This window comes from Engystomops pustulosus, chromosome 10 (assembly GCF_040894005.1).
Source record: "Engystomops pustulosus chromosome 10, aEngPut4.maternal, whole genome shotgun sequence".
In the NCBI taxonomy this organism is placed as follows: domain Eukaryota; kingdom Metazoa; phylum Chordata; class Amphibia; order Anura; family Leptodactylidae; genus Engystomops; species Engystomops pustulosus.
Genome location: NC_092420.1, coordinates 88,169,605 through 88,185,489, shown reverse-complemented (window position 1 = coordinate 88,185,489; position 15,885 = coordinate 88,169,605). Strand labels below are relative to the sequence as shown.

At 47.1% G+C, this 15,885-nt stretch overlaps 1 protein-coding gene across 1 annotated transcript in view; it reads left to right on the top strand.

The window, feature by feature from the left end:
* FAF1 (Fas associated factor 1) overlaps window positions 1-15,885 on the top strand; it is a 148,363-nt gene that overhangs the window by 116,050 nt on the left and 16,428 nt on the right. Inside the window, exons 16-17 of the mRNA XM_072128875.1 lie at window positions 7,619-7,699; window positions 8,136-8,213. Of these exons, the coding sequence (XP_071984976.1) occupies window positions 7,619-7,699; window positions 8,136-8,213 (159 nt within the window). The remainder of the gene's footprint in view (window positions 1-7,618; window positions 7,700-8,135; window positions 8,214-15,885) is intronic.

The following is a 15,885-nucleotide window of genomic DNA, read 5'->3' as shown; positions in this document are numbered from 1 at the left end:
CTATCCTCCCGGAGATTATGCGTCCTGATAAACGGCGCACCTAAGACTGGTAAACCCTGAAGTGGACCCGGCCGCTTGTGCAGATTGATGGCATTAGGATGGAGCTTAGCAGAGAACGGGATTTGCCGGCTGACATTTGTATCTGCTTCCCTCCATCTCCGTAACCTCTTCCGTAATGCGGCATCTGGGCGCCCGCTCTTGTTTGAGAATGCGTCTGCCAAGGAAAAGATTAGAAGGCTGCGTCAGGTTTTATAACGGAGGGAAACTAATTCAGAAGGAAAATATATTTCCGATTTTATCGTTGACCTTTAATGAGTTCTCAAGTCACAAAATGTGCAAAAACAATCCAAAATTTACCCTATGGATGGGTTTTTGTGTCATGTGATGAGCAATTTTGCAACTCAGGTTTTTGTTCTAAATACTTTGTTTTGTTATTTTTTTTTTTATTTTTTTTTTAGGGGGGCGGGGGGATGGCGGGTTTGTGACTATGTAGAAATATTGTGCACTAGAGCAGTCACAATAATAATGAGTTGTGCTGCTGTAGACCTAGGCGAGACCCCGATACCAACTCCAGAAACCTAGATAAGGATCTGGATAATTGGTCACAAAAATCTTGAAAAATACCCACCGTAACATAGATCTGAACATAAAACTAATATACAGTAGTTTTTGGAGATTCCTTTTCCTAAACCGGGGCATGGTGATGGGGGCTGAGCCAAAACGGAGCATGGTGGTGGGGGCTGCACTAGAACGGAGCAAAGCGGTGGGGGCTGCGCTAGAACGTGTCAAGGTGGTGGGGGCTGCGCTAGAACGTGTCAAGGTGGTGGGGGCTGCGCTAGAACGTGTCAAGGTGGTGGGGGCTGCGTTAGAACTTTGCGCTGCGGTGGGGGCTGCGCTAGAACGGGGCCAGGCAGTGGGGGCTGCGCTAGAACGGGGCCAGGCGGTGGGGGCTGCGCTAGAACGGGGCCAGGCGGTGGGGGCTGCGCTAGAACGGGGCCAGGCGGTGGGGGCTGCGCTAGAACGGGGCCAGGCGGTGGGGGCTGCGCTAGAACGGGGCCAGGCGGTGGGGGCTGCGCTAGAACGGGGCCAGGCGGTGGGGGCTGCGCTAGAACGGGGCCAGGCGGTGGGGGCTGCGCTAGAACGGGGCCAGGCGGTGGGGGCTGCGCTAGAACGGGGCCAGGCGGTGGGGGCTGCGCTAGAACGGGGCCAGGCGGTGGGGGCTGCGTTAGAACTTTACGAGGTGGTGGGGGCTGCGTTAGAACTTTACGAGGTGGTGGGGGCTGCGTTAGAACTTTACGAGGTGGTGGGGGCTGCGTTAGAACTTTACGAGGCGGTGGGGGCTGCGCTAGAATGTTGCGAGGCGGTGGGGGCTGCGCTAGAACGTTGCGAGGCGGTGGGGGCTGCGCTAGAACGGGGCCAGGCGGTGGGGTCTGCGCTAAAATGGGGCCAGGCGGTGGGGTCTGCGCTGGAACGGGGCGAGGCGGTGGGGGCTGTGCTAGAACGGGGCCAGGCGGTGGGGGCTGTGCTAGAACGGGGCCAGGCGGTGGGGGCTGTGCTAGAACGGGGCCAGGCGGTGGGGGCTGCGCTAGAACGGGGCCAGGCGGTGGGGGCTGCGCTAGAACGGGGCCAGGCGGTGGGGGCTGCGCTAGAACGGGGCCAGGCGGTGGGGGCTGCGCTAGAACGGGGCCAGGCGGTGGGGGCTGCGCTAGAACGGGGCCAGGCGGTGGGGGCTGCGCTAGAACGGGGCCAGGCGGTGGGGGCTGCGCTAGAACGGGGCCAGGCGGTGGGGGCTGCGCTAGAACGGGGCCAGGCGGTGGGGGCTGCGCTAGAACGGGGCCAGGCGGTGGGGGCTGCGCTAGAACGGGGCCAGGCGGTGGGGGCTGCGCTAGAACGGGGCCAGGCGGTGGGGGCTGCGCTAGAACGGGGCCAGGCGGTGGGGGCTGCGCTAGAACGGGGCCAGGCGGTGGGGGCTGCGCTAGAACGGGGCCAGGCGGTGGGGGCTGCGCTAGAACGGGGCCAGGCGGTGGGGGCTGCGCTAGAACGGGGCCAGGCGGTGGGGGCTGCGCTAGAACGGGGCCAGGCGGTGGGGGCTGCGCTAGAACGGGGCCAGGCGGTGGGGGCTGCGCTAGAACGGGGCCAGGCGGTGGGGGCTGCGCTAGAACGGGGCCAGGCGGTGGGGGCTGCGCTAGAACGGGGCCAGGCGGTGGGGGCTGCGCTAGAACGGGGCCAGGCGGTGGGGGCTGCGCTAGAACGGGGCCAGGCGGTGGGGGCTGCGCTAGAACGGGGCCAGGCGGTGGGGGCTGCGCTAGAACGGGGCCAGGCGGTGGGGGCTGCGCTAGAACGGGGCCAGGCGGTGGGGGCTGCGCTAGAACGGGGCCAGGCGGTGGGGGCTGCGCTAGAACGGGGCCAGGCGGTGGGGGCTGCGCTAGAACGGGGCCAGGCGGTGGGGGCTGCGCTAGAACGGGGCCAGGCGGTGGGGGCTGCGCTAGAACGGGGCCAGGCGGTGGGGGCTGCGCTAGAACGGGGCCAGGCGGTGGGGGCTGCGCTAGAACGGGGCCAGGCGGTGGGGGCTGCGCTAGAACGGGGCCAGGCGGTGGGGGCTGCGCTAGAACGGGGCCAGGCGGTGGGGGCTGCGCTAGAACGGGGCCAGGCGGTGGGGGCTGCGCTAGAACGGGGCCAGGCGGTGGGGTCTGCGCTAAAACGGGGCCAGGCGGTGGGGTCTGCGCTGGAACGGGGCCAGGCGGTGGGGTCTGCGCTAAAACGGGGCCAGGAGGTGGGGGCTGCGCTAGAACGGGGCCAGGCGGTGGGGGCTGCGCTAGAACGGGGCCAGGCGGTAGGGGCTGCTCTGGAACGGGGCCAGGCGGTGGGGGCTGCGCTAAAACGGGGCCAGGCGGTGGGGGCTGCGCTAGAACGGGCAGGTTGCCTTCTGGATGAGAGAGGGCTGCACATACATAACCAAGTGAAGAAAGTAGCAGCAGAGCTGATCTGTAGTAGAGCTACTCCTCGCTGTAAAGGTTTCTTCGCCTCCGGAGGATCGCGGATAAGAATCTAGCGCTTGAGTTGTATCATTGATCCACCTGCTCTGAAACCGTTAAGCGCTCGCTGCGCTGTGGCCCGGCGCCCACAATACATTGATTTCTCCCGCGTCTTTCCTTTACTGTAAGCAGAAAGTAGTTATTGCATTTTACACTAAATGCCAGACAGGTGGGTGAGGTTCCCAGAACATCTTAACAGCCAGAAGGTCACAGACTCAAATCCCAGGGAACCTGCAAAGCCCTTTCATCCAGCAGAGGTAAACACAATGTGGAGCCGTAATAACGGAGAAGATGTATTCATTACTGTGTAAGCGCTCCGTGATCCGGGGATAAGAGGAGGCGGACGGGAAGATATTACTTTTATTGCTAGTATTCTGCTAACTGTGCCATTTGTAAGGAATAAATTGTGTAGCGCGGAGCTGGGAATGATAGGGATCAGCTCCGGGCAGCTCCGGCCAGAGGAGATTTATGGGGAATTACTTGTATACACATCATATTCTTCCCGACACGTGCACAGTTTCTTCCTTGTTTATTGCCTGCAAAAATAACTGAGACTTCATTGACCTTTCAGTAAGGAGTAAAAGCCGCCTACATGAGGAAAATAGGGAACGTCCGCCATTAACATATAAGAATTTTCGCCTTTTTCCATGGAGCAATCACTGAATAATGTAACATGTCGGCTGTGTAGGAGTAAATGGTATAAAGATTCTCCGAGCCATAGCCGAGCCCCTCCCACTACCGTTGTCCCCTTCGTTGATTTCTTTGGCTGTGTTCACATAAGGAAAAAACGGCTGCAGGAATTTCCACTCGGAATCTGCAACAGGGTCGGGCAGATTTTTAAAGGGGTTTTCTAGTCCTAGGGCATTTTTGATACAGATATCAGACATCTTCTGACCCTCTGGCAGGATCTGCACTTCTTTTATCTTCTTATTCCATTGTTTTTACGAAAAAAAAGTTTTTAAATTATGCAAATGAACCTGAGGGGCTCCATGCTCCATAGAAGTCAATGGAGCCTGGAGCTCCTCAGGCTCATTTGCATAATTTTTTTAAACATTTATTTCTTAAAAACAAGGGACTAAGAAGCTAAAAGAGGAGCGGATCCTGACAGTGGGGACACACACCAGTATGTCGGTGTGCTTGGTTTACACTCCTGCATCCTGATGGTAGATGTCCTTTAAGGTCAAAGACTGGCCGACTTCTGTAATGCCGAAGCAAGCTAAAGAAAGTTTTATTGTTTTTTTTTTTTTTTTTTTTTTTTTTTTTGTCCCTTCCTCTGGTGTCCAGAAGGTTTCCAGTATTCCTTGGTAAGGAGCTGCTCGGTGGGGGTGTTGTCAATGGATCATCTAATACAGACATTAAAGGAAATTTATCATCAAAATCCATCATGATAAACCAGGGCCATAGATCCAGGCACCGGGACTGTGGTCATCCTGTTATCCATGGCCTCAACATTTAAAATTATGGCAATGGGTCAGACATGCTTATGTGGGGTGGGGAGTGTTACCAGAGCCACTTGCGCTGTACTTCACATGTTGTTAAACTGTCTTGCCCCCTACCCCCTCTGCTTTCCTCTCTCTTCTTGATGTTATCTAACACAGTGGAAGGGGAAAAGTTCTCCTGGACAGTGTAACAGCCTATGAAGCTTCAGCATGGAGGGGCTCTGGTAACACCCCCTAGAGCCCTCCTGGTTCATTAGCATAAACGTAATAGTAGACTTTAGAAAGGAGGAGGCGGCCGTGGATAACATACATAGAAGAAGATTACCACAGCCACAATACCTGGATCTATGAGTAAGTGTCCCCGGTTTATCGTGATGGATTTTGATTTCCTTTAAGAACAATGGATCTTTACTCGGATCCTTCCTGTTGCAAAAAATTTTCTTGGCTTACAGTGATAAAGAAATACAATCTTTGCTTTTGATTCTTGCTTAGAATTATTTTTTTATTTTATTTTATCTTATTATTTTTTTTTTATATATAATTTGGATTGCGGACGCATCTTAAGTAGTCGCCGACCAAATTAATTTGAATAAACGATAAGTTCATTTCTAGAACATCTGCTGAACATGAGATACATTTTTTGTTTGAAGATGTTATTATTTCCTAACGTTTTTGTTTGAACAATCCCTTAATGACTTCTTTATTCTAATTTCTACATTTCTTCTCCTCCTCCGCCACTCTTGCGGATATTATTTTTCGATAAACCCCCCCCCCCCTCCCGCACAGAACGAGTAACACGAGAGATGCGAAAAAAAAATTCGTTTTTCATGTTTTTATTTTAAAATCCCTTCTATTATTGCTCATTATTTTCCAAGTTTTTTTTTTTTTTCTCAAGCTCCGCATGTTATTCCCCTATTTTTACCTAACAGCAGCCGTCTCGGTGGGTCGTATTCACAATATATTTCACATGATCTCATTATAAACGAGATCTTGAACTGTTGAACAAAACTGCGACCCCGTCGGAGAAGTATACAGTGTATATATCTCTCACTCTGTATAAGTCGTTACGCACTCCCCCCCCCCCCCTTTTCTCGGATTAATTCCGAGGGTTTGGAGCCGGGCCCCGCAGTGAGAGTCATGTAGCAGTTCCGCTGCCATGCAGGGGAGCCACAGGTTCCACGTTTAATTAAATGGAGAAAAAAAACCACAGGACCTTTTGTTGCTGTCAACTCCCAGCAAGGAGTAAGCGGGGGCTAGCAGTGGGACGTGATCTGGCCTCCCCCTACACAACTCCGGTGTGACGCTGGTGCATAATGATCAACACAACCACACAAAATATTAGAGGCCGCGTCCCTTTAATGTCCGCAAAACCATAATATTACAGACGTCAAATCGCTCCGAATGTGTCCCCCCTATGTACCAAACCCAAACAAGTGGAATCATTAGGTCTTAGAAAATCTGATGTATTCAATACAAGTCTAAAAGCCACTTCTAACATACAATGTATACATATATACAGGCGGTTTCCTACTCAAGAACACCTGACTTACAGACGACCCCTAGTTACAAACGACCTCTGGATGTTGGTAATTTCCTATACTTTAGCCCCAGGCTACAATAATCGGCTATAACAGTTATCACAGGCGTCTGTAATGAAGCTTTAGTGTTAATCCTGGTTCTTATAGCAACCAATTTTTGGCCTGAGCAACAATTATAAAATCTGTTTCGACTTACATACAAATTCAACTTAAGAATAAACCTATTGAACCTTGTACGTAACCCAGGGACTGCCTGTAGTTGAATGCAGGACTCCAAAAAGATATTAAAAATGTTGCATACGAAGGAGTTTAAATATACAATGTGTGTGTATATATATATACTCGAGTATAAGCCTAGTTTTTCAGCACAAAAAAATGTGCTGAAACCGCAAACTCGGCTTATACTCGAGTAAAAAAAATATAGGTTTTACCAGGTTTTTGTGGTAAAATTAGGGGCCTCGGCTTAAACTTGGGTCGGCTTATACTCGAGTATATACGGGTATATCCTATTCAGTGACAGGGATATTTTTTTTAGTTTCGGACCCCGCTTTCTCACGGATCCCTTTTAATGTCCGATACATACATTGGGGAACCTCTTTGTATAAGAATGAATACATTTTCAAATCTGAGATTGGTACCTTATTTGGTCCATAAGTTTTTTTAAGTTTTTTTTTTAAGTTGTAGAAAGGGGATATAGGAAACGGCCGATTGAAATATAATATATATATATTATACTGTGTGTGTGTGTGTGTGTGTGTGTGTGTGTATATATATATGTATATGTTACTATAAGGTTTTTGTTTAAATAAGGGACAAATCGGTAGAAAATGATGATTGATGATAATATAAAATATTCGTAGTGGGCGTACTGACCAATAGAATATAATTTGAATAGATGTCCACTGAGCCATTGTCACTCATAGGCACTTCCCTCTGGCCCCTTTATACACATGCATGCTCTGCTTAACATGCAGGTGCTCTCAGAGTGAGAAGGGAATACATTTTTTTTTAAAAAAACCTCTCTGAATTACAAGTGACATAGCAGTCTGTGCCCCATCAACAGCTAAAGGGGGAGACACGGGGGGCGCTTTACACGTTGTGGATGCTTCTGTCCTGTCCTGACACTTTTGGGAGTCTCGGTGGACATTCACGAAATTTCTACAACCACCATAAATTCTTGTGTGTGGACATCGGCATCAGAATTCTTGTGTTGTGGACAATTTTGTGCCTTGTGTGAAAGAGGCGTGGCTTACTTAGAAAGGGGTGTGGCTAAAGAAAAGTGGGCCTGTCCAAAATTGAAATGCCATGCCCGAATTTTAGGAATATGATTTTCAGGGGTTATCTATTCCAACTAATAGGAGGTGCATAGTAGGATTAGACAATAATTGATCAGGCGGTATAAGACTTGTGAGTCTGACTTGTACAAAGCTTGAGTAAGGCTTCCCCATTGAAATCCAAATAATTTTTTGAGGCACATTTCTGATTTGCACCTGGTGCCTCCTTGTAATGCCATGTGATGTGCTATGATAACAATGTATGACATTATACCCGTATATGCCTCTCTCCAGGATTTGTCTCCTCACTCTATTACTAATTTTACTCCTAGGACGAGCGGGAAGCCAGAGAAAATGTCAAACGAGAGCAGGATGAAGCGTATCGCCTGTCCCTAGAAGCCGACCGAGCCAAGGTGAGGGCTATATACTGACCACATTGTGTGTATATGTGTATGTATAATATATATACATGGAGAATGCCTAGTGTGAGGGTGCTGTCACACGTCGCGTTTACCGCATGCGTTTAAAAACGCATTGCAATAGCTGGAGAGTGATTTGCCTAATTAAACAGCTGCTAACACCTGTGTTTACAAAACGCAACCGTTAACGCATTGTTAACGCATGCGTTAACATCGCGGTTAACGCATGCGGTTGTTAACGCATTGTTAACGCATGCGTTAACATCGCGGTTAACGCATGCGTTTTGTAAACACAAGTGTTAAGAGGTGTTTAATTAGGCAAATCACTCTCCAGCTATTCCAATGCGTTTTTTAACGCATGCGGTAAACGCGACGTGTGACCGCACCCTGAAGACCGCTGAACCATGGATATTCCTTATTCCTGTCCTAGAGGGAAGCCCAGGAGAGGGAGATGGCTGAACAGAACCGGCTGGAGCAGATCCGAAAAGAACAGGAGCAGGAGAGAGAGGTAATGTGCGATCCTAAAAGAAAACTAAGATCTGCAGTTGATTTTTTTTTTTTTTTTTTATAGTTAGAAAAGAAGTTCTCTTTAGAAATGGCGCCACCCTTGTCTATGGGCTGGGTCTGGTATTGCAGTTTGGTTACATTAGCTTGAATTGTGCTTTACCTGTACCAGTATTTGGCAAGTGTTATACAAAGGGATAAAGTAGACCCTATATTTAACCCTAATCAACCCCCTTAAAAAAATAAAAGTCAGGCAAGTTTGTCTCTTCTCACCACATTTTCACATGAGAGGAGACAAGTTTAGTGGTTGCAGGGAGAATGTTAGAAGCCCCTATTTTCTGTTCTATAGCACCTAGAAACCAGCTGTTTGTGTCATGTTAAAGATAAGAATCTCCTCTTTCAGTTGACATCTGAATGGCTTTGTGAGCTACAGAACCGGAAAACTAGTTGGAAATGTGAGATGCAGATAAAGACCCAGTTCCTGTCTATTTTTAGCTGCCAGTAACTTTGGTTCTGTAGCTCTCAGAACCATAAAACCTGATGTGATCTGAAAGATGAGATTCTTATCCTTGACACATAAAGCATCTATCTAGGTACTATAAAGCAGAAGACTGGGGCCTCTGAAGTGACACTAACCCTGCAACCACTAAACTTGACTCATCTCCTGAGAAGAGTCATATTTGCCTTTCGGAGGGATTCTTTTGACTTGACTCATCTCCTGAGAAGAGTCATATTTCGGAGGGATTCTTTTATAGGTAAACAGGGAGATTTCACACAAGAAAGGGAATTCATGAAAAGACATTTCATCCCCTACTTGAGAGGACTAGTAGATTATTGGGGTAGAACCTGATGACTGGTTCCCTTTAAATATTCAGAACTTATAGTAACAATTAGTTGGGGGTCTTCGGCTATGTATACTTCTTCCCTATGTATGGAATAGGAGATGGGTTTCTGACCTGTGTGTGTGTCGCTGCTTAGACCCGGACCAGTTCCAGAACCTTGTGCTTGCCAGTGTCTGGATCACTCTATATATATATAGATAGATATGTGTTTAGACTTGGTTCACATGTCCGACCAGCGCTCCATTCACTTGTATGGGACGTCTGTGATCCCATGCGAGGCACAGCTATGGTCAGATATCTTCTCATTTGCCCTCTCCTGGGAAAGCTGTGTGCCGAGTAGTCACCGTCATTCCAGCTCCGATATAGATTGTCTCGTACTGACTATAACATTCGCTATTACAGGTCGGCTTAGCTCTCGCCACATGTAACACAACAGAACTGGGAACACTTGATATCTCGCTCTGCTGTGACAATATAATAACCAACATGTTGTCACTCAGGTTTCCCTGCAACTGATATACCTGAGAAAAGATGACAAACTCCGAGTCTGCTTACAGGGAGTTATCAGCCCGGGTCATGGGGGTATATACATATATCCCAGATATTGCTGCTTTGTCATGTATCTCAATGGAGCACTATATCCATCTATGTCCTATTATGTATTGGCAAACTAACGTATGATATAAAATGTCTCTTCCTGAGGATAGAGAACAGTGTATGGCTGTATGTAGATTAATGGATGGAAAGAAAATATATATCTAATATGTGGCCGAATAAAGTGTTAGGGGGGTGTCAATATGAGATTAGAGGAGGTGTATCACCCTGATCACTTAAAGGGAACCTGTCACCAGAAACACCTTCCAGATCTCGTTTCTTTTAAGGCCGAGCTTGGTTCCATCATCAACTGTGAAGTGAGATGTAAATTGGTTGTGTAAAGTCAAGGAGGCGGAGAGTTTAACATGGAAGTCAAGCTCTCCCTGCCTCCTCTGTGATCATGTACAGGACTTCTGGAGATCTGGTTAGTGATGTCTTTGGGTGCAGCACCATTAATTACAATAAAGGGTGCGTTTTGCGGAAAAGAGAGCTGGACTTCAGTGTTAATATTTCCGCCTCCTTGACTTTTATACAGCAAATTTATACTCCAAAGTTGATTTTCTGGATGATGCCATGAAAGAAACCTGATCTATAAGCTATTCAGCTGCTGGACAACATACTGATAGTGGTCTATTAGGTCAATTTTTGCTGACAGATTCCCTTTACTTACAATACTGCTACACAGAAGCACACAGCTCTAACCATTGCTCAGCTGATGTGCATGCCTGGCTCCTGTTCTATTGAATGGAAGCCAAGCATGTCCACTACACACTGCATACACCTTGCCTCTAGGTGGCAGAATTGCAGGTGTTATACTAATGTATATGTATATGTTTCACATGGAAGACGCCTTTAAAATCTGTTACCCTATGCCTGTAGTGTACCTTAAACGGACCCATATTCTCCCTCTTAGCCCAGAACACTGGGGTTTCCCATCCATGGAAGTTGTGCAACACATTATTATAGTATAGTATCTTTTTTTTTATAATCATGGACGTACACATTGCCCAATGGAAACCGATATTGCACTGCTCAGCGTGTGATAGTGCAGGTAACACATCAGTGACATGAGACAAACTCCCCTCTGCTACATCTATCCCAGCACACAAAGCCCATAGTAGATGTAAAGCTGCGCGGACGCTCTCTCCCATTGTATACACTTTGTCATTCTGTGGATCTACAGTAAAACAAACAGGTATTCTTCCCCCGGCCTTTCATCCCGTTCAGTTTTTAGAAGCCGCTGCACAATAGCTGTTTGGAAACTATATTTTCCCCTACAAAAAAAAAAGACAAAAGTCCCCGCCCGGGTCTGGGGCTGCGGCGTGCGGCCCGCGCTCTGTTCTCTTTGATACAGTCTGCAGCCGCGGGAAATAATAGATATTTGCTTTGCAAAACAAAAGCGAATTTTTTTTTTAACAATGCTGTTTATTAGAGAAGTTCGGGGATTACACATAATCTATTGTTGTTGCGCCCGTGTTTGCTTACATAGAGGGGTTTTTGTTCGGCGCATATATTTGAAATGCGGCTATTGATCTATTCAAGGGGATGAAGATGCCGCCTCCTCCCGTTACTCCGAACCCCCGACGCTCTCCGTGCATCATCCTAATTGTTTTTCCCTTCCCTAAGTTTGGTCCATTGCTTTAGGTGTAGCCATTGTGCGGCTCGGTCCTCCGCCATCGGGGGAGAACTGGTTACATTGGGGAAATGGGAAGTCTCTGCACAATGGAGAAGGCAGAGTCTAATGAGCTACTGTTTATCCTTGTGCCATATAATTGAGCGGGCGCAGTAAATAAAATGGCATCTGTTATTGCAGCCGGCAGGAAAATGTCAAAACAACAGAAGAGAAACAGGTGCTTTAATAACAATGGGAGCGGCGAGTGAAAGGAGCGCGGATTAGAGATGCAACGTCAGATGGAAAAAGAGAAAAAAAACTAAATCAGGAGAACGCTCAGCCGCATAGTTCTGGTCGGGGCGACGCCATTATGCGCGGAATCGAGGAGATTTAACTTCTATATTTCTGTTTTATTCTTTTCGTTTGTGCCTTTATATCTCTATAGATGTATTGGAAAAGTTAGAAATGATATCATACACAAAGTTACAGGTCATTGTGATGTGCGGAATCCAGATTTACATTCTATATTTTTGGATATTTGTTGTATTTGTGCCTATTTATCTATCATTTAGGAAAACGTAAAGGGCATCTACCACCAGGATCACAGATTGTAAACCCGGCACACTGATATAGTGGTGTGTGCTCCCTCTGGTAGGATCTGTTCTTCTTTTAGCTTCTTATTCCCCATTTTTTTTTTTTTTTTACAAAAAAAGGATTTTAAAATTATGCAAAGAAGCCCGAGGGGCTCCAGGCTCCATAGGCTTTAATGGAGCCTGGAGCCCCTCTGGCTAATTTGAATAGTTTGTAAAGCCTTTTATTCTTAAAAACAAGGGCTTAAGGAAGAGTAGATCCTGCCAGAGGGGACACAAACCACCTGCATGTCAGTGTGCTTGGTTTGTAAACATTCATCCTGGTGGTAGATGCCCTTTAATGCGTAAAATTATTGGGGACAGCAGATTGTTCCATTATCGCCTTTGTCTGCTTTATAGGGATAGCCCAGGGGTAATCCAAAGCAACTGGGAACTTCTTTTCCCCGGGGTTGGGTTTTATTGGCTATTCTGAGAACTGGCCACCAAATACCTTACACAGTTTGTGCGGGAGTTGAAAAACATGGTGGCTTTCATCCAAAACCAGGTCCTTTCCTGACCATGGGTAGTGGGTTGTATTGCATATAAGCTTTATCCATTTGTATACAACTGAGCTGCAATATTGCCACAACCCGTGGTCAGGCGTCGCGCTATGTTTGGAAGAAAGCAGCCATGTTTTTTAACCCATGGACAACCCCTTTAATCCCTGCACACTAGACAGCCATCAGAAAATACTCTTTTCTTATAGAGACGCCATTCATCCCTGTAGAGGTGAGAACCCCCCCCCCCCTACTGCGCCTCCCTCTATCTCACACAGAGGTAGAAGAAATAAAGGGGCACGATGTTGTGCATTACATCACTAAATATTTTGGAGTGAATTGTCTGTTTCAATCCATATAGGGTGCGGTCACACGTTGCGTTTTTTGCATGTTTCCCAGACGTTTGGCTTGTGTGAAAATGATTTTCTTCATTTCTGGAAGTGTAAGCAGCGGTATTAACTTTTTCAGAGCTGCTTGAACTTCCATCAAATGATGAAAACACAGATTCCAAGCAGCCAAACGAATGGTATTAAAAAAAAAAAATGCAAAAACGCACCAAGAACTGACCAAGAACACATGACTGCACCCATAAGGGTGATGCCACACGGACAAAAACGGATGCGTCTGTTTTAAAACGCATCCGTTTTTGTCCGTTTTTCCAATTATCTTAATAGATAAACAGATTGTAAGCAGCCAAACGCAAAGGTGCGTTTGGTAAAAGGTGCGTTTTAAAATGGACTGAAAATGCATGCTTAAAAAAGGATCAAAAAACGCCATGTGTGGCATCACCCTAAGGCCGGCGCCACACGTGGCGCTTTGTCTGCGCTTGCAAACGCAGACAAAGTCGCTCCCACCGGGGCGGGCCTCGGCCCAATCGCATCGGCGGAAACGCCTGCGATCAGGGAACGAGCCGCCGGTGTTTCGCGTTAATTTAACGCAAAACACCGGAGGCTCGTTCCCGATTGCAGGCGTTTCCATAGAAACGCCGATGCGATCAAGCCGAGGCCCGCCCCGGTGGGCGCGACTGTGCTTGCAAACGCAGACAAAGACAAAAGCGCCACGTGTGGCGCCGGCCTTAGAGCGATCTGGATTCCGAGCACAAATTCTCCTTGTAATTCAAGGTATTTATAGTAACTGCCTGAAAAGGAACACTTAAAAATGACACTTTATTATATAATATTATTAAAATACGGCCACTCTTCAGCCACTAAATAGTCAACTCAGGCTTCCAGTGTATATGGGGGAAATGAGACCCTAAGGATCCCACTCTATCACGTTATTGGTCCCTCACTGGACTAAAGTGCTGATGTGAAAAATGATATGCTCAGAGCTAGTGCAGCAATCGGCGAGACTTGGATATAGACAGTTTAACAAGTTCTCGCCCTCGTAAATTGCTAGGCACTGCACTTGAACATTAAAAAGAGGAAAAAGGCTAGGTTATGGTTTAGGTCCTGTTGTGGACCATGCTAGCCTGCCTATTCTGCCTAATATACCCTATGCCTCTTTTTAATGTTCAAGTGCAGTGCCTATCAATTTACGAGGGCGAGAACTTGTTAAACTGTCTATATCCAAGTCTCGCCGATTGCTGCACTAGCTCTGAGCATATCATTTTTCACATCAGCACTTTAGTCCAGTGAGGGACCAATAACGTGATAGAGTGGGATCCTTAGGGTCTCATTTCCCCCATATACACTGGAAGCCTGAGTTGACTATTTAGTGGCTGAAGAGTGGCCGTATTTTAATAATATTATATAATAAAGTGTAATTTTTAAGTGTTCCTTTTCAGGCAGTTACTACACTCACTCACGTGAACACAAATTTTCGTACCTACTTTGAATTCATTTATTAATTCAAGGTATTTGTCGTTGTGGAACCAGTCAACTGGGTTTCAATGATTTCCTATGGAAAAACTTAATTTGATATACAAACAGTTTCCGGAACTACTCATGCTCGTAATCCAAGGTTCCACAGTAGGAGCCGATCACTGTATTCAAGACAAATTTACTCCATAAAGTTTTCCTAAAAATTGCAAAAACATGTGCATCAGAATTGAGCGTTCCTTGAAGCTCCACAAATCCCCCCTCCACATCCTCCGTCCCCTTACTAAAGAGGATGATGGTGGCATCTGACTCGAGAAGCTCCCGAAGTGATTAACTTCCGAGGAACAAGACAACACTTGTTTCTTTTGTTGACAAACGCGCCTGGAAAACACACGAGGTGTTACACGGAGGAGATGTAATACCAGTTATCAGAGGATCAGGTTTAACCTTTTTTTCTCATCTGATTGTTTTCTCACCTATTCATCTTCAAAGCGGGCGAACGACCCGGGTGAAGCGGGGGCCAGTTAACTAATTACACTTCCACTCTGAAGCCTCGTTAACCTTTACGTCTTGACAATTGAATCAGGTGTCCTCTCGGGCGAGGGCGATCTGATCTAATTGGGATTTGTAAAAAAGGAGGATTTCTTTTAATTAGCCGCGCGGCACGCTGTCATTAAGTGGTGGGAAATAAACAGATTTGTCACCTGGCACTCACAGGACAGCGACAACATTGCCTCTGGATCTCTGACACCTGTCCCTAAATCTTTTGAAATGTGGGAGGAAGGGTAGAATACAATGTGATATAACCACTTGTAGTGATCCCTGGGCTGTGCCAGGGGGAAGGGGGGTTAGTTGAGCTTTTTGTTATCATTTGTAAATTAGCGGCAGTAATGAGGCAATAATAACACTAAGGCTACATTCACACTAACGTATGGGGGACGTATATACGGCCGATATACGCCCCCCATACACTTCTATGGGCGCACGGCACCCTACGGGAGCGGTACGGTTCCGCACACGTGCGGCACCGTACCGTTCCGTACCCGGGAAAAAGATAGGACCTGTCCTATCTTTTCCCGTAATACGGCGCCGTGCGCCATAGGTTGCTATGGAGAGGGGCGGGGGTGAGCTGCGCTCTCCTCCTCCTCCTCTCCCCGTACACTGCCGTTGCCCGCTACGGTACGGTACGGGCGGGCAACGGCAGTGTGAATATAGCCTAAGATAGCAATAGTCCTCCTATAACACAAACCTAAACCACGACAAACCATATACATGTTACAGCTTAAATCCGAAACATTGCTTGGATATATGTGTTGTCTTGATTAAAAAAAAATGGGGAAAAAAATCTGTAGGAACAAGATTAATGATTTTATGAATATAATCCAGAATGAGCATTGAGGGAGCAAAAATATAAGCAAAATTTCAAACTTGGCCATAGAAAAATAAGCGAGGGTGGAGCATTGGTGGTAAAGGCATTTATGGCAGCTGTCGTAGGGTGTTTGGTAGGTTCTTTCCACTTATCTTGTGGTTGAGCATAGCAGAGATGATAATATCTGCTTCCCTGGTGGGCTAGTGACGGTACATCTCTTAATGTTGGTTTTTCTGGTGGTCTACAGGTAGTGTATGTTATGTTTTGCATTTCTGGTGGTCTAGGATAGAAAAGGGATGGTCTATAGGTTGTA